We start from the raw sequence: 20,836 nt of genomic DNA on the forward strand, positions 1-20,836 counted from the left end.
AAAAGGTATTTGACAAAATCCATCATCCATTCCTGATTAAAACTCTTAAATGAAGAGTTGAAGGGACTTTCTTTAATCTGATAAAAGACATCTATAAAAAACTGACTAATATTCTTAATTGTAACAAAACAAAACAAAACAATAGTTTCTTTCCAACATCAGGAACAAGACAAGGATGTCCACACATACTCAGTAATATAATCTAACTAGTGCAGTCAAGGGCTAAAAAGAAAGAAAAGGAGACCAGGGTGGAAAAGAAGTAGAACTTTATTTATTAAAAACATGATTATGTAGAAAATCCATTATGGCATGTACAAAAAAATGTCTAGACTATTGAGTGTACATTGGATAGAAATCAACATACAAAAATCAACTTTATTTCTATATACAAGTGATCAATTGGAAATTAAAAAATTTGAAAATATATGCAATAGCATCAAAAAATATTTTCTGCAGATATGTTTAACAAAAGATGTGACAGACCTCACTAAAAACTATAAACCACTGTAGAGAAAAATTGAAGACCTAAATAATAAATGGAGAGAGATACCCTGTTCATGTATCAGAATGCTCGATATATTAACATGTTTTTCTCTTTAAAAAGATTTATAGATTTAGAACAATCTCAACCTAGTTGCTGGGAGGCTTTTATAGAGTAATTGACTAGTTGATTCTAAACTTTATATGAAATATAAACGATCTAGAATAACTGAAACAATTTTGAAAAATAGAAGCTAAGTTGTAGGGGTAACGCTGCCAGATTTCAAGACTTACTATAAAGTTACAGTAAACAAGACAGAGTGAGTAGATCGGAATACAGAACCCAGAAATAAATCCATTCATATATGTTATGTCAAAACATCAAATTACATAGTTTAAACATATTTAGTTGGTTCAAAACTTATGCCTCACTGAAGCTATTTTGAGAGAGTTATGGAAATTTCTAAATGGTTCCTCTCAGTTTTTATATCCATCACGTATTTGTTACATGATGTAGACTCGCATACCCCAATTTTGAATAGCACTGCTTTAGAAACACTTCTTCAGATATTCACCAGGGATATATAGAAAAATTCACCTGTCTCGGTGTTATTCATAACAGAAAAACTGAATCAACCAGATTTTCCATCAAATAGAGGAATCAATTAGAAATTACAGTATATTCTTACAGTGGCCTTTTATATATATACATATACATATGTGTATATATCCATGTGCAACAATGTGGGCGAATTTTGGGCACAGTGGAAAAAGAAAGTAACAGAAATATACTTAACAGTAGTTTAATAAAATTCAGAACGTGGAAACTTTAGAGTTTTTATTAAACTCAATTTTATGATAGTTATACTTGTAAATTTGGAGTTTTTTGCAGTAAAGGGAGGGGATCTATGCAGCTGAAAAACATTTTCAAAGATATTCTTTGAATGGACCGTGTATGGATGATATAGTATTGGCACAGTTTTCTTAATGTGCTCATGACTTTATTCTTAGGAGATACATGCTGACATATTTGGAGTATTGGGTCATGATGTTTACATTTAACTCAAGTAGTTAATGGTTGAGAAGGCTTTATATAGAGAATGAGAAAGCAAGAGTAGCAAAATTTTAACAATTTATGAATCTAGATGAAAGGAATAGAGGTGCTTATTTTTCAGTTCAGGCAATCTCGATATTTTCTGTTTCTTATGTGGAAATTATTCTGTTTACATTTTCTGTCTCTACCAGGGTAAACTTTGATGTTATATATTTGTAGGAAATTATTTATTTCACTTTTGAATGTATTTGTATCAAGCTGTACAAAAAATCTTTTTCTTAGTTTTTTTCATGTTTTGTTTCAATGACTGTTCCTTCCTTCCTGTTTATTATTTTTATAGTTGAGATTTCTTTCCCTTGTTTTTATTAATTAGGTTAGCCAGTGATTTGCCTCCTTTATGATATTTTTCAAAGAACTAACATTTTTACTTAACAGTTTCTTCTGTTTTTCTGTTTCTGTTTTATTAACTTCTCACCTTTAAGAAAACCGTTTGGAGATAAAATCCATATATTTGAAGGAACCAACAGGAACCTGATCCATATATTTGAAGGAACCAACAGGAACCTGGGAAAACTGACTTAAAACAGCCCTCTCTAAGACATACTTTAATGAAACCACTAGATCTTAAAAATGAAGAAAAATGAATAAAAAGATTTTATTTTTATTATTTTAAATTTATTACTTGCTTTTGCCTTTTATTATTTCCTTCTTTGTGCTTTCTCTCTACTTTTACATTATTATAGTTAACCTTTGAACAGCGTGGTTTGGACCACTAGGGTCCACTTATACACAGGTTTTTTTCAATAAATACTGTAAATGTATTTTCTTCTCCTTATGATTTTCTTTTTATTCTTTTTTATTTGAGGTGAAATTGGTTAATAAAATTATATGTTTCAAGTGTACAATTTAATAATAGCTCATCTGTATTTTACATTGTGTGTTCATCCAAAGTCAAATCTTTCGTCACCATATATTTGACCCCCTTACCCTTATTTACTTCCCCACTCCCCACTTTCCCTCTGGTGAGCACTACACTGTTTTATGTCTATGAGTTTTTGTCTTTCTTGTTTGTTGGTTGGTTTCAGTTTTATATTCCACATATAAGTGAAATCATATGGTTCTCGACTTTTCTAACTTATTTCACTTAGCATGATAATCTCTTGATCCATCCATGTTGTTGCAAATGGCAGTATTTCATCTTTTCTTATGATTAATATTCCATTATGTTTATGTACCACATCTTCTTTATCCAATCATCTCTTGAAGGGCACTTCAGTTGTTTCCATGTCTTAAACACTACGAATAGTGCTGCAATGAACATTGAGGTGAATATATATCTTTATGAATAAATGTTTTCAAATTTCTTAGGTAGGTACCAGGAAGAGGGATTAGTGGGTCATATGGTGATGCTATTGTTAATTTTTTGAGGAACCTTCATACTGTTTTTCATAGTAGCTGTACCAGTTGACATTCCTACCAGTAGTATGTGAGGATTCTTTTTTCCTCTCATCCTCTCCAACACTTGTTATTACTTGTCCTATTGATGATAGCCATTCTAAGCAGGTGTGAGAACGTATCTCATTGTGGTTTTGATATGCATTTCTCTAATAGTTAGGTAAGTTGAGCATCCTTTCACATGTCTGTTGGTTGTTTGTATGTCTTGGGAGAAGTGTGATCAGGTCCTCTGCTCATTTTTTATTTGGATTGTTTGTTGTTGTACGAATTCTGTTAGCCTCATATTGGAGACATTGTTTGCAAATATCTTCCTCCATTCAGATGGTTGCCTCTTTATCCTGTTGATGGTTTCTTTTACTAGGCAGAAGATTTTTTTAGTTTGATATAGACCCATTCATTTATTTTTGCTTTTATTTTCCTTGCCTTTAAGGTCAAATTTATAAAATCCCCTCTAAATCCAAGATTCATGAATTTTAGTGCCTGTGTTTTCTTCTATGCAATTTATTGTTTCACATTTTACATCGGGGTCCTTAATCCATTTTGAGTTAATTTCAGTGTATGATGATAGATAGCCCTCTAGTTTCATTCTTTTGCATCATGTGACTTTCCAGTATTCCCAGCACCATTTATTAAAGAGGCTTTCTTTTCTCCATTGTATGTTTCTGACTCTTTTGTTGAAAATTATTTTCCCATATATACATGGGTTTATTTCTGGGCTCTCAGTTCTGTTCCATTGGTCTGCGTGTCTTTTTCTGCCAGTACCATGCTGTTTTGTTTATTATTGATTTGCAGTATAATTTCAAGTTAGGCAGAATGATATCTTTGGCCTTTTCTTTTTTCTTAGAATTGCTTTGGCTGTTTGTGCTTCCATACAAATCTGATGATTTTTTGTTCTATTTCTTTAAAAAAAAAAAATGCCATTAATGTTTGTTTTTTCTTGCTTCTCTTGAGTTCTGCTTCATGAAGGTGGTTTCATGTCTAGACACTCATAACTATTATTTTTCTATTCAAAGTTGTGGATTTTAGCATTGTAAATTGTTCCTTTTTCCTTCCTGATATCAAATGCTCCTCTGCTTTCTTATTGTTTCCCTTTGTCTTGAATAATATTGTCCATCTCTTTGCTGTTAGCCTCTTTGAATCTGTTTTAATATGTTTACCCTTTGCAGCATAGATTTGTGTTTTATCTATGATTGAAAATCATTTTTGTTTTAATTGGTGAGTTAAGCCTATTTACATTTATTGATCATCCTCATATTTAGTTTTAGTTCTGTCTTAGTGTTATGTAGGAAGCATATCACATTTACTGAATGTTTCTATTTGTTCTTTTTTGTAGTGAGGCAATTAGGAAATTTCGACGTTTTTCTTCTAGTAGTTACTTTTATATTAATATCTTGTATACTGGCCTAGTTGCCCTTTTCTTACTTAAGCCTCTATTTGATTTTTAAACTTTTAGTGACATCCTTTAGAGTCTGTTATTTATGTGGCTGTCTCTGAGCTTCTTTTTCTTCTGTTTCTAAAGCTTTTTTAGTTGTAGTGTTTCTGTTTCACTAGAACATGTAACATTTATATATTACTTTCTATTCTTATATTCATCTTTTTTTTTTTTTTTGGTCATAGACCTACATCTGCAATTAAGTGTATCTACTTCTTAGTTCTTTTCTTTTTTTTTTTTTTTTGCCAGTGTTTCCTATCAAATCTTGATTGCTTGAAGTTTGTCCTCTGTTAGGTTTCATGATTACAGTATTACCTAAGTTGTTGAATATCTAAATTGGATTGCCTTTTTCTGTTGCTTCAGCAGTGTAAAGGTAATGTGGCTGAATATAAACCTTTGACTCCCATTTTCTTCTCTTTAAAATGGTACTCCACTGAGTCTTGCTTTGTTTTACATAGTAGATTGCCAAACCTATGTGTTTGTTGAGATTTAGCATTTTTGCCCAGAGGGCTTTTTCTTCATTTTTCAGATCTAGTCAATATATTAAGGTATATCTTAGAGACAACTATTCCTAGTCAGGTTACCCAGGTTCATGGTGGTCCTTTTGAATATTTTGATCAGGTCTTTTATTTCTGGACAATTTTCTTAGATTATGGTCTGAATATTAGATTTATTCCATTATTTTCTTTTTTTCTGTTTAGAGACTACAATGATATACATATATACAGTTTTATTTTTGAATTTTTGTTTTAATTTGCAGACTACTTTCTTTATTCAGAACTTTCTTTGTGACCAAATTTTCTTTCTTTAGTCTTCTATTTCTTTTCTGCTTTCATGCCCCTCTTAATGCTATTTATTAAAATTTATCTTTGGGTTCTCTGTTGCTCTGCTTAGGCTGCTATAACAAAATACTTCAGACTGGGTGGCTTAAACAACAGATTTTTATTGTCTCACAGTTCTGGAGACTGCAAGTCCAAAATGAAGGTGTTAGCAGGGTTGGTTTCTGGTGAGGTTTTTTTCCTCAGCCTGCAGATAGCACCTTCTCTCTGTGTCCTCATATAGCCTTTTATCTGTACTTTTATGGAGAGCAAGCAAGCTCTGGTGTCTCCTCCTCTTCTAATAAGGACACTATTTTCAGTAGATTAGTATTCCACACTTAAGACCTCATATAACCTTAATTACCTCCTTAAAAAAACGCCCTGTCTTCAGATACCATCACATTGGAGATTAGAGCTTCAACATATGAATTTGTAGGGGACACAATTTAGTCCATAGCAGAGTCCTTATAATTTAAATCCTATTTTCTAAGATCATTTTGTTTGTTTATACAGTTTTATTCATCACTTTGATCCTCCTTTGCCTCCTTAATGTCTGTCTACTACAAGTAATCTCCCCGCCGCCCCCCCCCTTTTATTTGGTTTTCCTGATAGATGAACTCATTCATCAGAACTGAAATATCATATCAGTATTTTCCCACTCACAGTGGAACTTTCTCATTCTGGGAGCAATTTTATTTGTAGTTAACCATCTCTGTCTCTTGTTTTACGTGTAGTTGCCACAGTCTACAGCTTTTCTCATAGATGTGGGCTCTATATCAGTGTCTTCTACATTTGAGTATTTCCTTACATAATGGTGATTTGTGGTTAGTAGTATTCTGTATCTCCTAATTATGCTAAAGTCATGGATTACTATAGGTAATTTTATTGCTCTCCTTATATTGATTCTTAGGATTTTTTTTAGAAAATACATGGGGAGATTCAGATTTAAGCCATTGCTTTTATTCTTCAGACATTGGAAAGCAAATATGTATGTTCTAATAGCCAGTTTCCTCTCCCTTTTTCCACTATACTTTTTGTTTCTTGTTTTTTTTCTTCTTCACCTGAAACTCAAGAAATAGAAGAAATATGTTCTTGCAGTTATTTTACTCCCTGGAGGCTGGAAAAGACATCAAAGTCAACTACACCATAGGGCATTTTTATATAGGGTTCATTCCATAAGAAATGTGTTTATATGGTAACATTAATTTTTCTTATTTCTAGAAGTCTGGAAAACTGATTATGTGAAGGAGAGGAGCCAAGAATACCGGTCTCCACATGTGTGGGAGGTTGTATTCATGAATAATAAAATGCGGAGTAAAGAACAAGGTAATGTAATAGGAATACCATTTAACTTGGAGACAAATTTTTTTCCTCCCAGAAAAATGCTCTGCCAGTGTGACTCATGTAGAATGAGTTTCAACTATATTTCAGAATTGATTATCAATAAGAAAAACTATTTAGGGAAAAAGACTGATAAATTTAATGCCTGTGGAAAATTGCTACTCAATACTATACATGAGACAACTCATACTAGAGAGAAAAATGAATTTTTTGAAAGTGGGAAAACTTATAGTCATAATGAGGACCCTCTTCAACATGAGAAGATTCAAACTTTAGAGCAACATTTCGAATACAACATGGATCAAGAAACCTTCCTTGAAAAGAGTGAGAGAACAGAAGGGAATGATTGTGACTATAATGAATTCGGGAGAACATCCTGTGACAACTCATTCTTCTTGTTCAATCAAAGAACACCATCAAAGGAAAATCACTATGAATTTTGTGTTTGTGGGAAATCCTTATCTGTGAATTCTAATCTTTTGAAGCATTATGGGGCATCCGTGAAGCACTATGAATGTAATGAAAATGGGAGTAATTTCAGGAGGAAAATATGCCTCTCACAACTTCAGAAATCTCTTAAAGGAGAGAAACACTTTGAATGTAATGAATGTGGGAAAACTTTCTGGGAGAAATCACACCTCACTCGCCATCAGAGGATACACACAGGAAAGAAATGCTTTCAATGTAATGACTGTGGAAAAATGTTTTGGGAGAAGTCTGATCTCACTAAGCATCAGAGATCACACACAGGAGAGAAACCCTATGAATGCAATGAGTGTGGGAAAGCTTTCAGTCACAAGTCAGCTCTCACATTACACCAGAGGACACATACAGGGGAGAAACCTTATCAATGTAATGCATGTGGGAAAACTTTTTACCAGAAGTCGGACCTCACTAAACATCAGAGAACACACACAGGGCTGAAACCCTATGAATGTTTTGAATGTGGGAAGTCCTTCTGCATGAATTCACACCTGAGAGTACACCGGAGAACTCATACAGGCGAGAAACCCTTTGAATGTCCTGAGTGTGGGAAATCTTTCTGTCAGAAGTCACATCTTACACAACATCAAAGAACTCATATAGGGGATAAACCCTATGAATGTGATGCATGTGGCAAAACTTTCTACTACAAATCTGTACTCACCAGGCATCAGATAATTCATTCAGGGTTGAAACCTTATGAGTGTTACAAATGTGGGAAAACCTTCTGCTTAAAGTCTGACCTCACAGTACATCAGAGAACTCACACAGGGGAGAAACCTTTTGCATGTCCTCAGTGTGGTAAATTCTTCAGCCATAAGTCCACTCTCTCTCAACATTATAGAGCACATACAGGGGAGAAGCCCTATGAATGTCAGGAATGTGGGAAAATCTTCTATAATAAATCATGCCTAACTAAACATCATAGAACACATACAGGAGAAAAACCCTATGAATGCAATGAATGTGGTAAAACCTTCTGCCAGAAGTCACAGCTCACCCAGCACCACAGAATTCACATAGGGGTGAAACCACATAAATGTAATGAATGTGGAAAGGCTTTTTGTCATAAATCAGCTCTAATTGTACATCAGAGAACTCATACAGAAGAGAAGCCTTATAAATGTAATGAATGTGGAAAATCTTTCTGTGTGAAGTCAGGACTTATTTTACATCAGAGAAAGCACACAGGGGAGAAACCCTATGAATGTAACGAATGTGGGAAATCTTTCAGTCATAAATCATCCCTCACAGTCCATCACAGGGTTCACACAGGAGATAAATCTTGTCAATGTAATGAATGTGGGAAAATTTTTTACCGTAAATCAGACCTTGCTAAACATCAGCGAGCACACACAGGGGAGAAGCCTTATGAATGTAACACATGTGGAAGAACCTTCTCTCAGAAGTCAAACCTCATTGTACATCAGAGAACACACACTGGAGAAAAATCTTATGATTAAAGTGAATATTAGAAATGTTGAGTCACAGTTCAGCACCTACCAGACTTCAAAGAATTCACACTCTGGAGAAAACTTTTTTGACATCCTGAATGTTCAGTAACCATCCACAAACTGGCCTTGTTTTATTCCAAAGTAACGATATGGATCAAACTCATAATCTGCAACAAATATCAGATAGTTTTGTTAAGAACTAATATTCCATTGAATGTCAAGTAACTAATACTGGTGTAAAACTGTACAGAATTTTTGATTTTGTAAAATTTCTTAGCAAAAATACAAAATAGCTTGTGTCAGATTTTATATTAAAGCAAAGTTCAAAAATTTTCTTTAGAAGTAATGTATTATTTAAAGTTGTGTTTTGGTTCTGATGCCATAATCTTTAGGAAACATAACAAATTATAATTTATAGATGTATATTGTGCAATGTAAAGCTTTAAAACAAAACAAAAATAAATTGCAAAATGAAGAAATAGAATCACAAGAAGCTGCATTAATAATACATGGAATTCTCATGTGCCCTTCACCAAGCTTCCTCTAATGATTATATATTACCTAGTTGTATATATTCAAGTATAAGAAATTGATGATAGCCTACTGCTATGTCAGATACTGATCATATTCAGATTTCAGCAGTTTTTACATACACTCTGGGTATAGTTCTGTGAAATTTTATCCCTTATAGATTTGAATAATCATTAGCATAATCAGGTTACGAAATCATAAAGGAATTTGGAATTTGTATCTCATCAGGTTTACAGAGGAATCAAGATTTCACCACAAGTCGTTCCCTTGTGTTAATAGTCATACCTTTTCTGCAACTCTAATCTTGACAACCATTTGAATATGAAGCTTTCTAAAAGCAGAAATAAGTTGAATAATCAGGGCAAAAGCATTAAATGCATATGTCAAGCATCCCCTAAGATCACAGGATTTATGTCTATATAAGTGGTACATTACATAAACTGTTTCATATGCATAATGGAACAATGTAATTGTGAATAGGAAATAATCTTGATTTAGTAGTAGTTATTTCAGGACTATTCCCCTATGTGTGTAGGGCCTGGAGCAATAGTTTGAAATGAAGACCACAAAGCTAATATCAATCACTTAAAAGTTATAAATGAAAAATAATAAACTCTGTATGGGGAGTTCTAGGCCCTAGTCCCATTGCCTCCTTTCTCTTCTCATCCATGGTTCATCCCAAGCCATGGGATGTCTTGAGTGTACATATGTGAATACTCTAGCTCTTAGCCTAAATTTTGTCCAAACTCCCTGTAAGCAGCTGCCCTTCATGACAGTGCCCAGGAAAGAAGCCATAGACAACGAGATGATACTCAGGGGTGTAAGTTGGGCTGTAAATTCAGGGTCTGATGTGTCCAGAGGGATGTCTGGACCCTTAGAGACTATGACTATATGAGGAGGAGTGAGCCTGGAGCAAGAGCAGAGTAGTGGTAGAGAGGGGCTTTTATTGACAGTGTAAAGTTGGTATAGTTAATTACATGGTTTACTTGAATAATTAGATTACACAAGTAATCTAAGATTATACTGTTTAGTGATCTTTGATTATATAGTCTAAGCTTCCATTTTAGGAAACCAGAGAAAGAAGAGCAAATTAAATCTAAAGTAAGCAAAACAACAACAAGAACCAGTAAGGGTTAAAGTGGAAATCAGTGAAATTGAAAATGAAACCAATTGAGAAAATCAATAAAAGTAAAAGGTGGGTCTTTCAAAATCAATAAAATTGATAAACCTCTAACTAGGTTAACTAATAAAAAGAGAAGACAGTTGTTAATATCAGAAACAAAAGAGGTGTCTTAACTACTAATCCCATGGACATAAAAAGGATTGTAAAGGGATATGATGGACCACTCACTTATGCCTACAAATTTTATAACCTAGAGGAAATGGACCAATCCTTTGAAAGACACAATCTGTCAAAAGTAGTAGAAGGACCAGTCGGAATAGACATGTAGCTGATAAAGAAGTCGAGTCAATACTTATTCTTCCAAATCAGAAAGTATCGGGCCCAGATGGGTTCACTGGTGAATTCTACCAAATGTTTAAGGATGAAATGATACCAATTTGCTACAGTCTGCTCCAGAAAGTAAAAGCATAGGGAATACATCCTAATTCATTCTGCGAGGCCAGCATTACCCTAATGCAGGCAAAGATATTACAAAAAGCTACAGACTAATATTTCTTATGAACATAGATGTAGAAGTCACCAACAAAATATTAGCTAATTGAATCCAAAAGGTATAAAAGAATTATACATCATAACCAAATGAGATTTATTCCAGGCATGCAAGACTGGTTCAACATTTGATAATTAATGTAACACTTCACATCAACAGGCTAAAGAAGAAATATCATATGATCATGTTAATAGATATGGAAAAGCATTTCACAAAATTTTAGCACTCATTCATGATAAAAAACTAGGAATGCAGGGGGACTTCCTTGGTGATGAACATATACAAAAAAATCTTCAGGTAACATTATTATGCTTAATGATAAGATACAAATGCTTTCCAAGTAAGATAGGTAGCAAGACAGGTCTCTCACCACTTCTTTGGAAGTCTAGCTAATGCAAGCAAGGCAAGTAAAGGAAATAACAGGTGCACAGATGTAGAAGGAAGAGAGAAAAGTGTGTTCACAGATAACATGATTGTCTATGTAGAAAATTTTAAAGAATCAATGACAAAATCTTGATACTAGTAAGCAGTTGTAGCAGGGTTACAGGAAATGATGCTTAGATGGTTGATAAAAAAAAAAGAATTGAGCTATGAAACAACAAAAGACGTGGAAGAAGCTTAGATGCATATTGTTAAATGTAAGCAGCCAATGTGAAAAGCCTTTATACTGTATAATTCCATTGATAATGCATTCTGATAAAGGTAAAATCATGGACACAGTAAAAAGATCAGTGGTTGCTGTGGCTTATGGAGGGTAGGGCAGCAGGGATGAATAGGTGGATTACAGAGGAGTTTGAGAGTTATCCTGTAAGATACTCTAGTGGTGGATACATGCCATTATTTGTTAGGACTCATAGACTAAAACACAAAGGTAAACACTAAATTACAAACTTTAGTAATAATGTATTAATATTGGCTCATCAGTTTTAAGAAATGTCCCATGTAATACAAGATAATGGAAACGGCGGGGTGGGGGAAGTTGAGGTGAAAAGGTATATAGGAACTCTGTACCATCTTAACTTTTTTGTAACCCTAAAACTACTCTAAAAAATAAAGTGTATTAAGTAAACAGACCCTGTCTACATATGGCAATATGCATGATTCTCTAAGGATATTTTCCTATATAACTACCAAACTTAAAACTCACCCGCTAACTATATTTTTTGGTTATTCAAAGGCATGTCAGAATAACTTAAATTTTTGCCACTGTAAGAATTTTAAAAATATGAAATGTAATACATTTTCAGAGAATTGGAAGAATGCATTAATGAGATTGAAAAAGAAAGGGGAAGAGAGAGAAGCATGATGGCGTGAGGGATGTCCCCAGATCTCTCCCCTTGAAATATCAATAAGCTGAATATCTAAAACTCAACAAATAACACCCAGCCTTCACACAAGCAAGTCTGAGTGAGTCATCTGCTTGCAAGGGCTTCCAAAGGTCGAATCATGAGAGTCTGGGAGTAGATTGGGAGGAGCAAAGAAGCTACCATATGCAGCTGGAACTCGCTGCAGGAGGAGGGAGAGGGGAGAGTTTGCAGCCTATTCCGAACAGCTCTGCCTGAGGGGTCAGCAAATTCCACACAGTGGAGCCCAGGGGTCAGGGCAGAAATCAAAGCAAGAACTAAGTGCAGGGGTCAACAGTTGGGTCGTAGCAGCTGCTGTTGTAAAGCAGGAGGCTGAGACATGGAGCCTAGCAGCAACCCCCACCCACTAACTCAGAGCATGCCTTCCCCTGACTCCAGATCCTCCCATACCTAGCATGGTGGAGCCCCAGGGAAATTTGTGCAACTGGTACTGAAAAACAAACAAACAAACAAAAACCATGGCTGGTGTTATAAATATGTGCTGAGACTGAGGACAACCCATAGTGGATTGAAGCATTATTTGCCTCAGAGATCCAAGAGTCTTGGATGCTACCTACTGAAAATCAAAGAAAAAACCCTTCTTAAGCTAAAGAGAGATGTCTGTACGATAAATCTTTTTTTTGGGGGGGGGGCAGGGTGGAGGGGGTGAAGCAGAGTACACTTTGATTAATGCCCAGGCAGAAAAATAGTTCATCAAACACCATGAATAACCAAGGTAACAAGGGAGAAGGCAGCTCAAAATGAAAGAGAAAATTCTCCAGAAAACAAGCTTTAAGACATAGACACGTGCAATTTAAATAACAGAGAATTCAGGATAACATTCCTGGAAAAACTCAATGAGATGCAGGACAAATCTGATTGACAATTTTGAAGAATGAGAATCAATATTGACCAATAAAATGAGTATTTTAGTAAGGAGATTGAAACATTGAAAAAGAACCAAATAGTACTTCTGGAGCTAGAGAACACATTAAAAAAGATGAAGAATGAAATGCCAGGCTTGGGAAACAGAGCTGACCAGATGGCGGAAAGAGTCAGTGTCATCGAAGACAGAAGTCTAGAAATTAATCAGAAGAAGAGAGTCCTGAGAATGGAAAAAACAAAAAAACAAGAGCTATAGAACTATCTGACACCATCAGGAAAAGCAACATAAGAATAATGGGTATACCAGAAGGAGAAGGGAACAGAGAGCATATTCAGACAAATTGATGAGAATTTCCTAAATCTAAGGAATGAGCTGGAGCTTTGAATTCAATTTTCTCAACCTAAAAAGGCCTTCTGCAAGGCACATTATATTAAAATTGTCAAAAATTAATGACCAAGAGTTTTCAAGGTATCCAGGGAAAAAAAGACCTATAAAGGAAAATTGATTAGACTACTTTTGGACCTCTCAGCACAAACCTTACAAGCAAGAAAGGAGTGGAACAAAATATTAAAACTATTAAGTGGAAAGAATTAACCAGCCAAGAATAATGTATCCAGCAAAGCTCTTCTTTAGATCTGAAGGAGAAATAAAGAGCTTTCCATTCATACAGAGCTAGGGGATTCTCCACCACAAGGCCCGCATTACAGGAAATAATGAATGGAGTCAGCCCCCTTGAAAATGGCAAAACAGTACATAACTGAGTAAGGCGACTAGCAGGCAAACAGAATCAGAGTAGTACAACTCTTATCAAGAACAGGTTATTTTAAGCTTAAACAATAAGAATTGCTATTACAAGATAGTAATGAATATCCAGCATACATTAGGTAAAAGGAGAGGAATTAAAGATCTAAATTTGCAAAGGAGAATGGAGATAAAGCACATGCAGAATAAAATATCCTTTACATATTCTTAATGGTAACCACATGCCAAAGATCCAAAACTGAGATACCTAACATAAAACAAGAAGGATCAGAGGGAAAATCCACAAAGCCCCACCAAATTAAAATAACAGAAATGCAAGGACAAGTAAACAATGGAAACACCAAGCTAACAGAAAACTAAAGATGAAATAGCTATAGGAAAACCTCATATTTCAGTAATCACACTAAATGTAAATGGACTGAAGTCACCAATAAAAAGACAGAGTTGCAGATTGGATCATAAAACAAAACCCAAGTATATGCTGCCTTCATGAGACACATTTCAACTACAAGGATATAGGCTCAAAGTGAAAGGGTGGAAAATTATAGTCCAAGCAAATGGCATCCAGAGAGAAGCAGGTGTAGCTGTACTTATATTGGGTGAAATAGACTTCAAGACAAAAAAAAAAAAAAAAAAAAAGGATACTTGCAAACACTTCATAATGATAAAGGGAACCATCCATCAAGAAGACATAACATTAATATTTATGCTTCCAATTAGGCAAGCCCTAAAATATATAAAACAATTACTAACAGAACTAAAGGGAGAAACTGACCCAAACACTATCATAGTAGAGTACCTGTATATGCCACTATCAGATATGGATAGATCATCTAAACAGAGAACCAATAAAGAAGTAACATCCTTAAAGGATACGTTAGACCAGTTGGACAGAATTGACATTTATAGAGCCGTTTACTCCTAAACAGCTGCTTATACATTCTTCTCTAGTGCACATGGAACATTCTGAAGGGTAGATCACATTATGGGATACAAAACTAGCCTCAACAAATACAAGATGATTGAAATCATACCAATCATATTCTCTCATTATAATGCTTTGAAGCTGGAGATTAATTGTAAAAAGAAAGTGGGAAAAACTACAAATAACATGGAAGTTAAACAACATGCTACTGAAGAAAACCTGGGTCATAGAAGAAATAAAAAGATCAAGAGATACATAGAAACAAGTGAGAATGAAAGTATAATGTATCAAAACTTTTGGTTTAATACAAACCAAAAGCGGTAATGAAAGGAAAGTTTATATCATTACAGGCCTATCGCAAAAATCAAGAATGAGCCCAAATAACTTACCCACTTAAAACACTAGAAAAAGAACAAATGAAGCTTAAAGTTAGTGCAAGAAAGGACATAATCAAAATTAGAACAGAATTAAATAAAATTGAAAACCAAAAGAAAATAGAAAAATAAATGCAACAAAGAGCTGGTTCTTTGAGATTAATGACATTGACAACCCCCTGGCTAGACTCACTAAAGAAAAAAAGAGCAAGGATACAATTAAAATCAGGTTGAAAAAGGAGAAATTACGACAGGTACTGCAAAAATGCAAAGGATCATAGAATACTAAGAGAAATTATGACACCAATTTCAATAACATAGGAGAAATGGAAAAGTTCTTAGAAATATTCATCCTTCTTAGAATGAATTATGAAGAATGGGAAAATTTAAAGAGGCCAGTCAGCAGTATGGAAATTGAAACAATCTTCAAAAACCTCCCAAAAAGCAGAAGTCCCACACCGAATGGCTTCACCAGTTAATTCTACCAAACATTCAAAGATTTAATACCTATTCTTTTCAAACTCTTTTAAAAAATCATAGTGGAAGCAGTACTTCCCAGCTCATTTTATGAGGCCAGCATTACCCTGATACTAAAATCTGGTAAAGATAACATAGAAAAAAACTACAGACCAATATCTCTCAACACAGGTGCAAAAATTTTAAGTAAGATACTAGCGAAGCAAATACAACAACATGTTAAAAAGATTATACACTGAGGTGAAGCTCACTTCATCTCAGGGCACAGGGATGGTTTAACATATGCAAATTGATTAATGTGTTATATTACATAAAGAATAATCATATCAAATGCAGAAAAAGCCTTTGACGAGGTACAACATCCATTTATGACTAAATCACTTAATAAAATAGGTATTGAAGCAAAGTGCCTCAACATAATGAAGGCCTTTTATGACACTCGGCTAACATTATATTTAGTGATAAAAAGCAAAACCTTTTCTCTAAGATCAGGAACAAGTCTGTCCACTATCAACAGTATTATTCAATATAATATTGGAAGTCCTAGTGAGTGCAATCAGGTGAAGGAAAGAAATAAAAGATATCCAAATAGGAAATGAAGAATTCAAACTGTCACTATTTGCAGATGACAGGATTCTTTATTTAGAAAACCCTTAACTCCACTACTAGAAATAATAAACACAGTAAAGTTTCAAGATACAAAATCAATGTTCAAAAGTCCATAGCATTCCTATTACTCTAATAATGAAGCATCAGAAAAAGAAGTGAAAACAATTTGTTTTGCAATTGCAGCAAAAAGAATAAAATAGGAATAAATCTAAGGAAAAATATGAAGGACCTATAAAACGAAAACTATAAGACTATAATAAAGAAATTGAACAAGACACAGAAATAGAAAGATATTTCATGTTCTTGGATTTGAAGAATCTACATAGTTAAAATGACCTTATTACCTAAAGCATTATACAAATTTAATGGAATCTCCATCAAAATCCCATCGGAATTAAAAAATAGGAGAAAAAAATCATCAAATTTGTATGGAAGCACATAAGACCTCCAAAAGCCAAAGCAATCATGAGATAAAAGAACAAGGCTGGAGGCATCACTCTGCCTGACTTCAAATTATACTACAAAGCTACAATAATGAAAACAGCATATTTTTGGCAGAAAAACACACTGTGGAACAGAATTGAGTGTCCAGAAGTAAACCTTCATTTATATGGACAAATAATTTTTGACAAGGAGCCAAAAACATACAATGGAGAAGGGAAAGCCTCTTCAATAAATGGTGCTGGGAAAACTGAAAAGCCACCTGCAAAAGAATGAAACTAGACTATTGTTTATCACCACACACCAAAATTAACTCAAAATGGATTGAGGACATGAATATAAGATCTGAAACAATAAATTACATGAAAGAAAACATGGATACTAAACTAATGGACTGTGGACTTAAAGAGGATTTTATGAATTTAACCCCAAAGGCAAAGGAAATAAAAACAAAAATAAATGAATGAGACCATGTCAAACTAAAAAGCAAAAGAAACCATCAACAAAGCTAAGAGAGAACTGAATGGGAGAATATATTTGCAAACAATTCCTGTAATCAGGGCCTAATATCTAAAATAAAGAACTCATGCAACTCAATAACAACTAAAAAACAATCCAATTAAAAAAGTGGGCAGAGGACCTGAGGAGACACTTTTCTTAAGAAGACATACAAATGGCCAACAGACATATGAAAGAATGCTTAGTTCACTAGCTATTAGGGAAATGCAAATCAAAACCATAATGAAATACCATCTCACACCTGTTAGAATAGCTGTTATCAACAGGACAAGTAATAAGTGTTGGAGGGGATGCGGAGAAAAAGGAATTCTCATACACTGCTGGTGGGATTGCAAATTGGTACAATCTCTGTGGAAAAAGGTATGTAGGTTCCTCAGAAAATATGAATTGAAATACCATATGATCCAGCAATCTCTCTACTGGATATTTATCCAAAAAACTTGAAAACATCTATGTGACAAGATATATGCACACTGATGTTCATAGTAGAAGCATTCACAGTGGTCAGGACATGGAAGAATCCTAAGTGTCTTTTAATAGATGATTGAATAAAGAAGATGTGGCATATATATATGGTGGAATAATACTGCCATTTGTAACAACATGGCTGGATCTTGAGATAATCATGCTGAGCAAAATAAGACAGAAAAAGTTGAAAACCACATGATATCATTCATATATGTCATATAAATTTAAAAGCAAAAGAAACTCAGACATGGTCAGTGGACTAGTGGTTACCAAAGGGAAGGGGTAGATTGGGGTAAAGGTGTCAAATATGTGGTGATGGAAAGAAATCTAATTATGAGTGGTGAACACAATGCAATAATCATACAACATACTGTTGAATTGTATAGTTGAAACTTAATTGGATTTTATTGATCGATGTCACCCCCCAGTAACTTTTAATTAAATAAAAAATATTAAAAGCAAAAAGAAGAAAATTGTTCTTTTGTTTTTGTGTCTGTGTCCTCATAGTTTAATAATTTGCCTTGAAGTCAGAAGCCCCATCTCTTTCATTCTTTTCCACTGAATTTATTGTATGTTTTTGGCTCCTTTGTCAAAAGTTATTTGCCCATATCTATGGGGGTTTATTTTTGGATATTCAAATCTGTTCCTTTGGTCAGTGTGTCTGTTTTTCTGCTCATACCATGCTGTTTTGATTATTGTTGCTTTGTAGTATAAGTTGAACTCAGTGGAGTGTGATGCCTCTGGTTTTGTTCTTTGTTTTCTCAGGAGTGCTTTGTCTATTAGGGATCTTTGGTGATTCTATACAAATGTGATGTTTTTTTTTTCTATTTATTTAAAAAATGCCATTGGGATTTTGATGAGGATTGCATTTAATCTGTACACTGCTTTGGGTAATATGACTTTTTACTGTTGTTGATTCTTCCAATCCATGAATGTGGAATATCTTTTTATTTTGTGTCTTCTTCAATTTCTTTTAATAATGTCTTTTAGTTTTCAGTGTATAGGTTCTTCACATCCTTTGTTAAGTTTATTCTTAAGTGTTTTTTAAATTTTTGTTGCAATTGCAAGTGGAATTTTTTATTTCTTTATATGAAATTTTATTATTATCAAATAGGAATGTGTTGGATTTCGTACATTGTATTCTGCAATATTTCTGTAGTTTTTGTTTTTGATATTTTTGTTTTATGGTTTTCTATGTGAAGAATTGTCTAGCAAAAAGTGACTTGTACTTTTTCATTTCCAATATGGACATTTTTTTCCTATTTGTTTAATTACCAGTAGTATAATTGAATTATATTATTGTATTGCTTGTTGACATATTTTGAGTTTAAACGCTTTTATATGTTAATTTTAATTTTTGTATTTTTTTTTAGTTAGTTAATGTGCAATATTATATTAGTTTCAGGTGTACAATACAGTGATTAGACATTTGTATAACTTATGAAGTGATCACCCTGATAAATCCAGTACTCACTTGACACCATATGTAGTTATTACAATGACAATACTCCTGACTATATTCCCTAAACTATACATCCCCCATGATTATTTTATAACTACCAATTTGTACCTCTTAATCTCTTCCCCCACCTTCCAATCTGATAACCATCAAAATGGTTTTTGTATATGAGCTTGCTTCTGTTGTTTGTTTATCTTGTTCTCTAGATTTTACCTATGATATTTGTCTTTCTCTGTCTGACTCCACTCAGCACAGTACTCTCTAGGTTCATCCCTGTTGTTGCACGTGGTAAGATTTAATTCTTTTTATCACTGAGTAATAGTCCATTTTGTGTGTGTGGATATACATTATATATATAACACATATATATGTGTGTGTATGTATATTATACATCACCTTTTCTTTACCCATTTATCCATTGCTAGGTACCCAGGAAGTCTTCCTATCTTGGCTACTGTAATTAATACCACAATGAACATATGGATTCATATGTCCCTTCAAAGTAGTGTTTTGGGTTTCTTAGATTAATACCCATAATTGGAATAACTGGGTCCTTTGTCTTTTATTATAATTTTTGTTTTACAGTCTATTTTGTCTATTGTAAGTATTACTACCCCAGCTTTTTCCCCCATTTTCATGAAACATCTTTTTTTCTACCCCTTTACTTTCAGTCTGTGTGTGTCTTTCAATCTGAAGTCAGTCTCTTATAGGCAGCCTATGCAAGGGTCTTGTTTTCTTATCTTTTCAGCCACCCTATCCTTTGATTAGAGCATTTAATCCATTTCCATTTAAAGTAATTGTTGCTAGATATGTACCTATTATCATTTTATTATCTATATTTTTGACATTTTTTTCTTGTTTCTTTTTCTTAAAGAAGTCCTGCTAACATTTCCTGTAATACTGGCTTGGTGATAATGAACTCCTTTAGCTTTTTCTTGTTTGGGAAGCTATATGATAGCTTTGCCATGTAGAGTCCTCTTGGTTGTAGGTCTTTGCTTTTCATCACTGTATTTCCTGCAATCTCTTCTGGCCTGCAAAGTTTCTGTTGAGAAATCAGCTGATAGTCTTATGGGAGCTCTCTTGTAAGTAACTGCTTTTCTCTTGTGCTTTGAAGATTCTCTCTTTGTCTTTAACCTTTGGCATTTTAATTATGATGTGTCTTGCTGTGGGCCTCTTTGGGTTCGTCTGTTTTGAGACTCTGCACTTCTTGGATTTATATGTCTATTTTCTTCACCAGGTTAGGGAATTTTTCAGTCATTATTTTTGAAATAGGTTTTCAATTCCTTGTCTTTTCCCCTTCTGGTATCCCTATGATGTGAATAATGTTAACACTTGATGTTGTCCCAGAGGCTCTTTAAAGTATCCTTTTTTGAATTTTTTTCCTGTTGCTGTTGTGACTAGGTGTTTTCTGCTACTGTGTAAATTACTGATTTGATTCTTTGCTTTATTTAATCTACTGTTAATTTCTTCTAAGATAGTCTCCATTTCAGTTATTGTATTCTTCTGACTTTCTGTGTTTCTTATTTCCATTTTTATGTTTTCTATCTCTTTGTTAATGTTCTCAGTGAGTTCATTTACTCTTCACCTAAGTTCATCGAGCATCCTTATAATCAGTGTTTTGAACTCTGCATCTTGTGGATTGCTTGTCTGTTTTGTTTATTTCTTTTTCTGGAGTTTTGTTCTGTTATTTGGGATGTTTATTTGTCTTCCTAGTTTGTTTTCCCAGTTTGTCTTTCCAGTTTGGCTGCCGACTTGTGTTTGTTTCTTTGTACTAGGCAGGGCTGCTCTGTCTCCTGGTCTTAGTAGAGTGGCCTTATGTACAAGGTGTGTTGTGGGTCCCAGTGGCACAGTC

The 20,836-nt window shown here is 34.0% G+C and overlaps 1 protein-coding gene across 1 annotated transcript in view; it reads left to right on the forward strand.

Moving 5' to 3' along the window:
* Nucleotides 1–8,850, forward strand: part of LOC105309891 (zinc finger protein 33B-like) — a 41,763-nt gene extending 32,913 nt beyond the window's left edge. The window contains 2 exon segments of the mRNA XM_023526464.1: nucleotides 6,461–8,511; nucleotides 8,513–8,850. Coding sequence (XP_023382232.1) covers nucleotides 6,461–8,511; nucleotides 8,513–8,626 — 2,165 coding nt within the window. The 3' untranslated portion in view covers nucleotides 8,627–8,850.
* Nucleotides 8,851–20,836: the final 11,986 nt, after the last annotated feature.

This window comes from Pteropus vampyrus, unplaced genomic scaffold (assembly GCF_000151845.1).
Source record: "Pteropus vampyrus isolate Shadow unplaced genomic scaffold, Pvam_2.0 Scaffold927, whole genome shotgun sequence".
NCBI classification, from domain to species: Eukaryota; Metazoa; Chordata; class Mammalia; order Chiroptera; family Pteropodidae; genus Pteropus; species Pteropus vampyrus.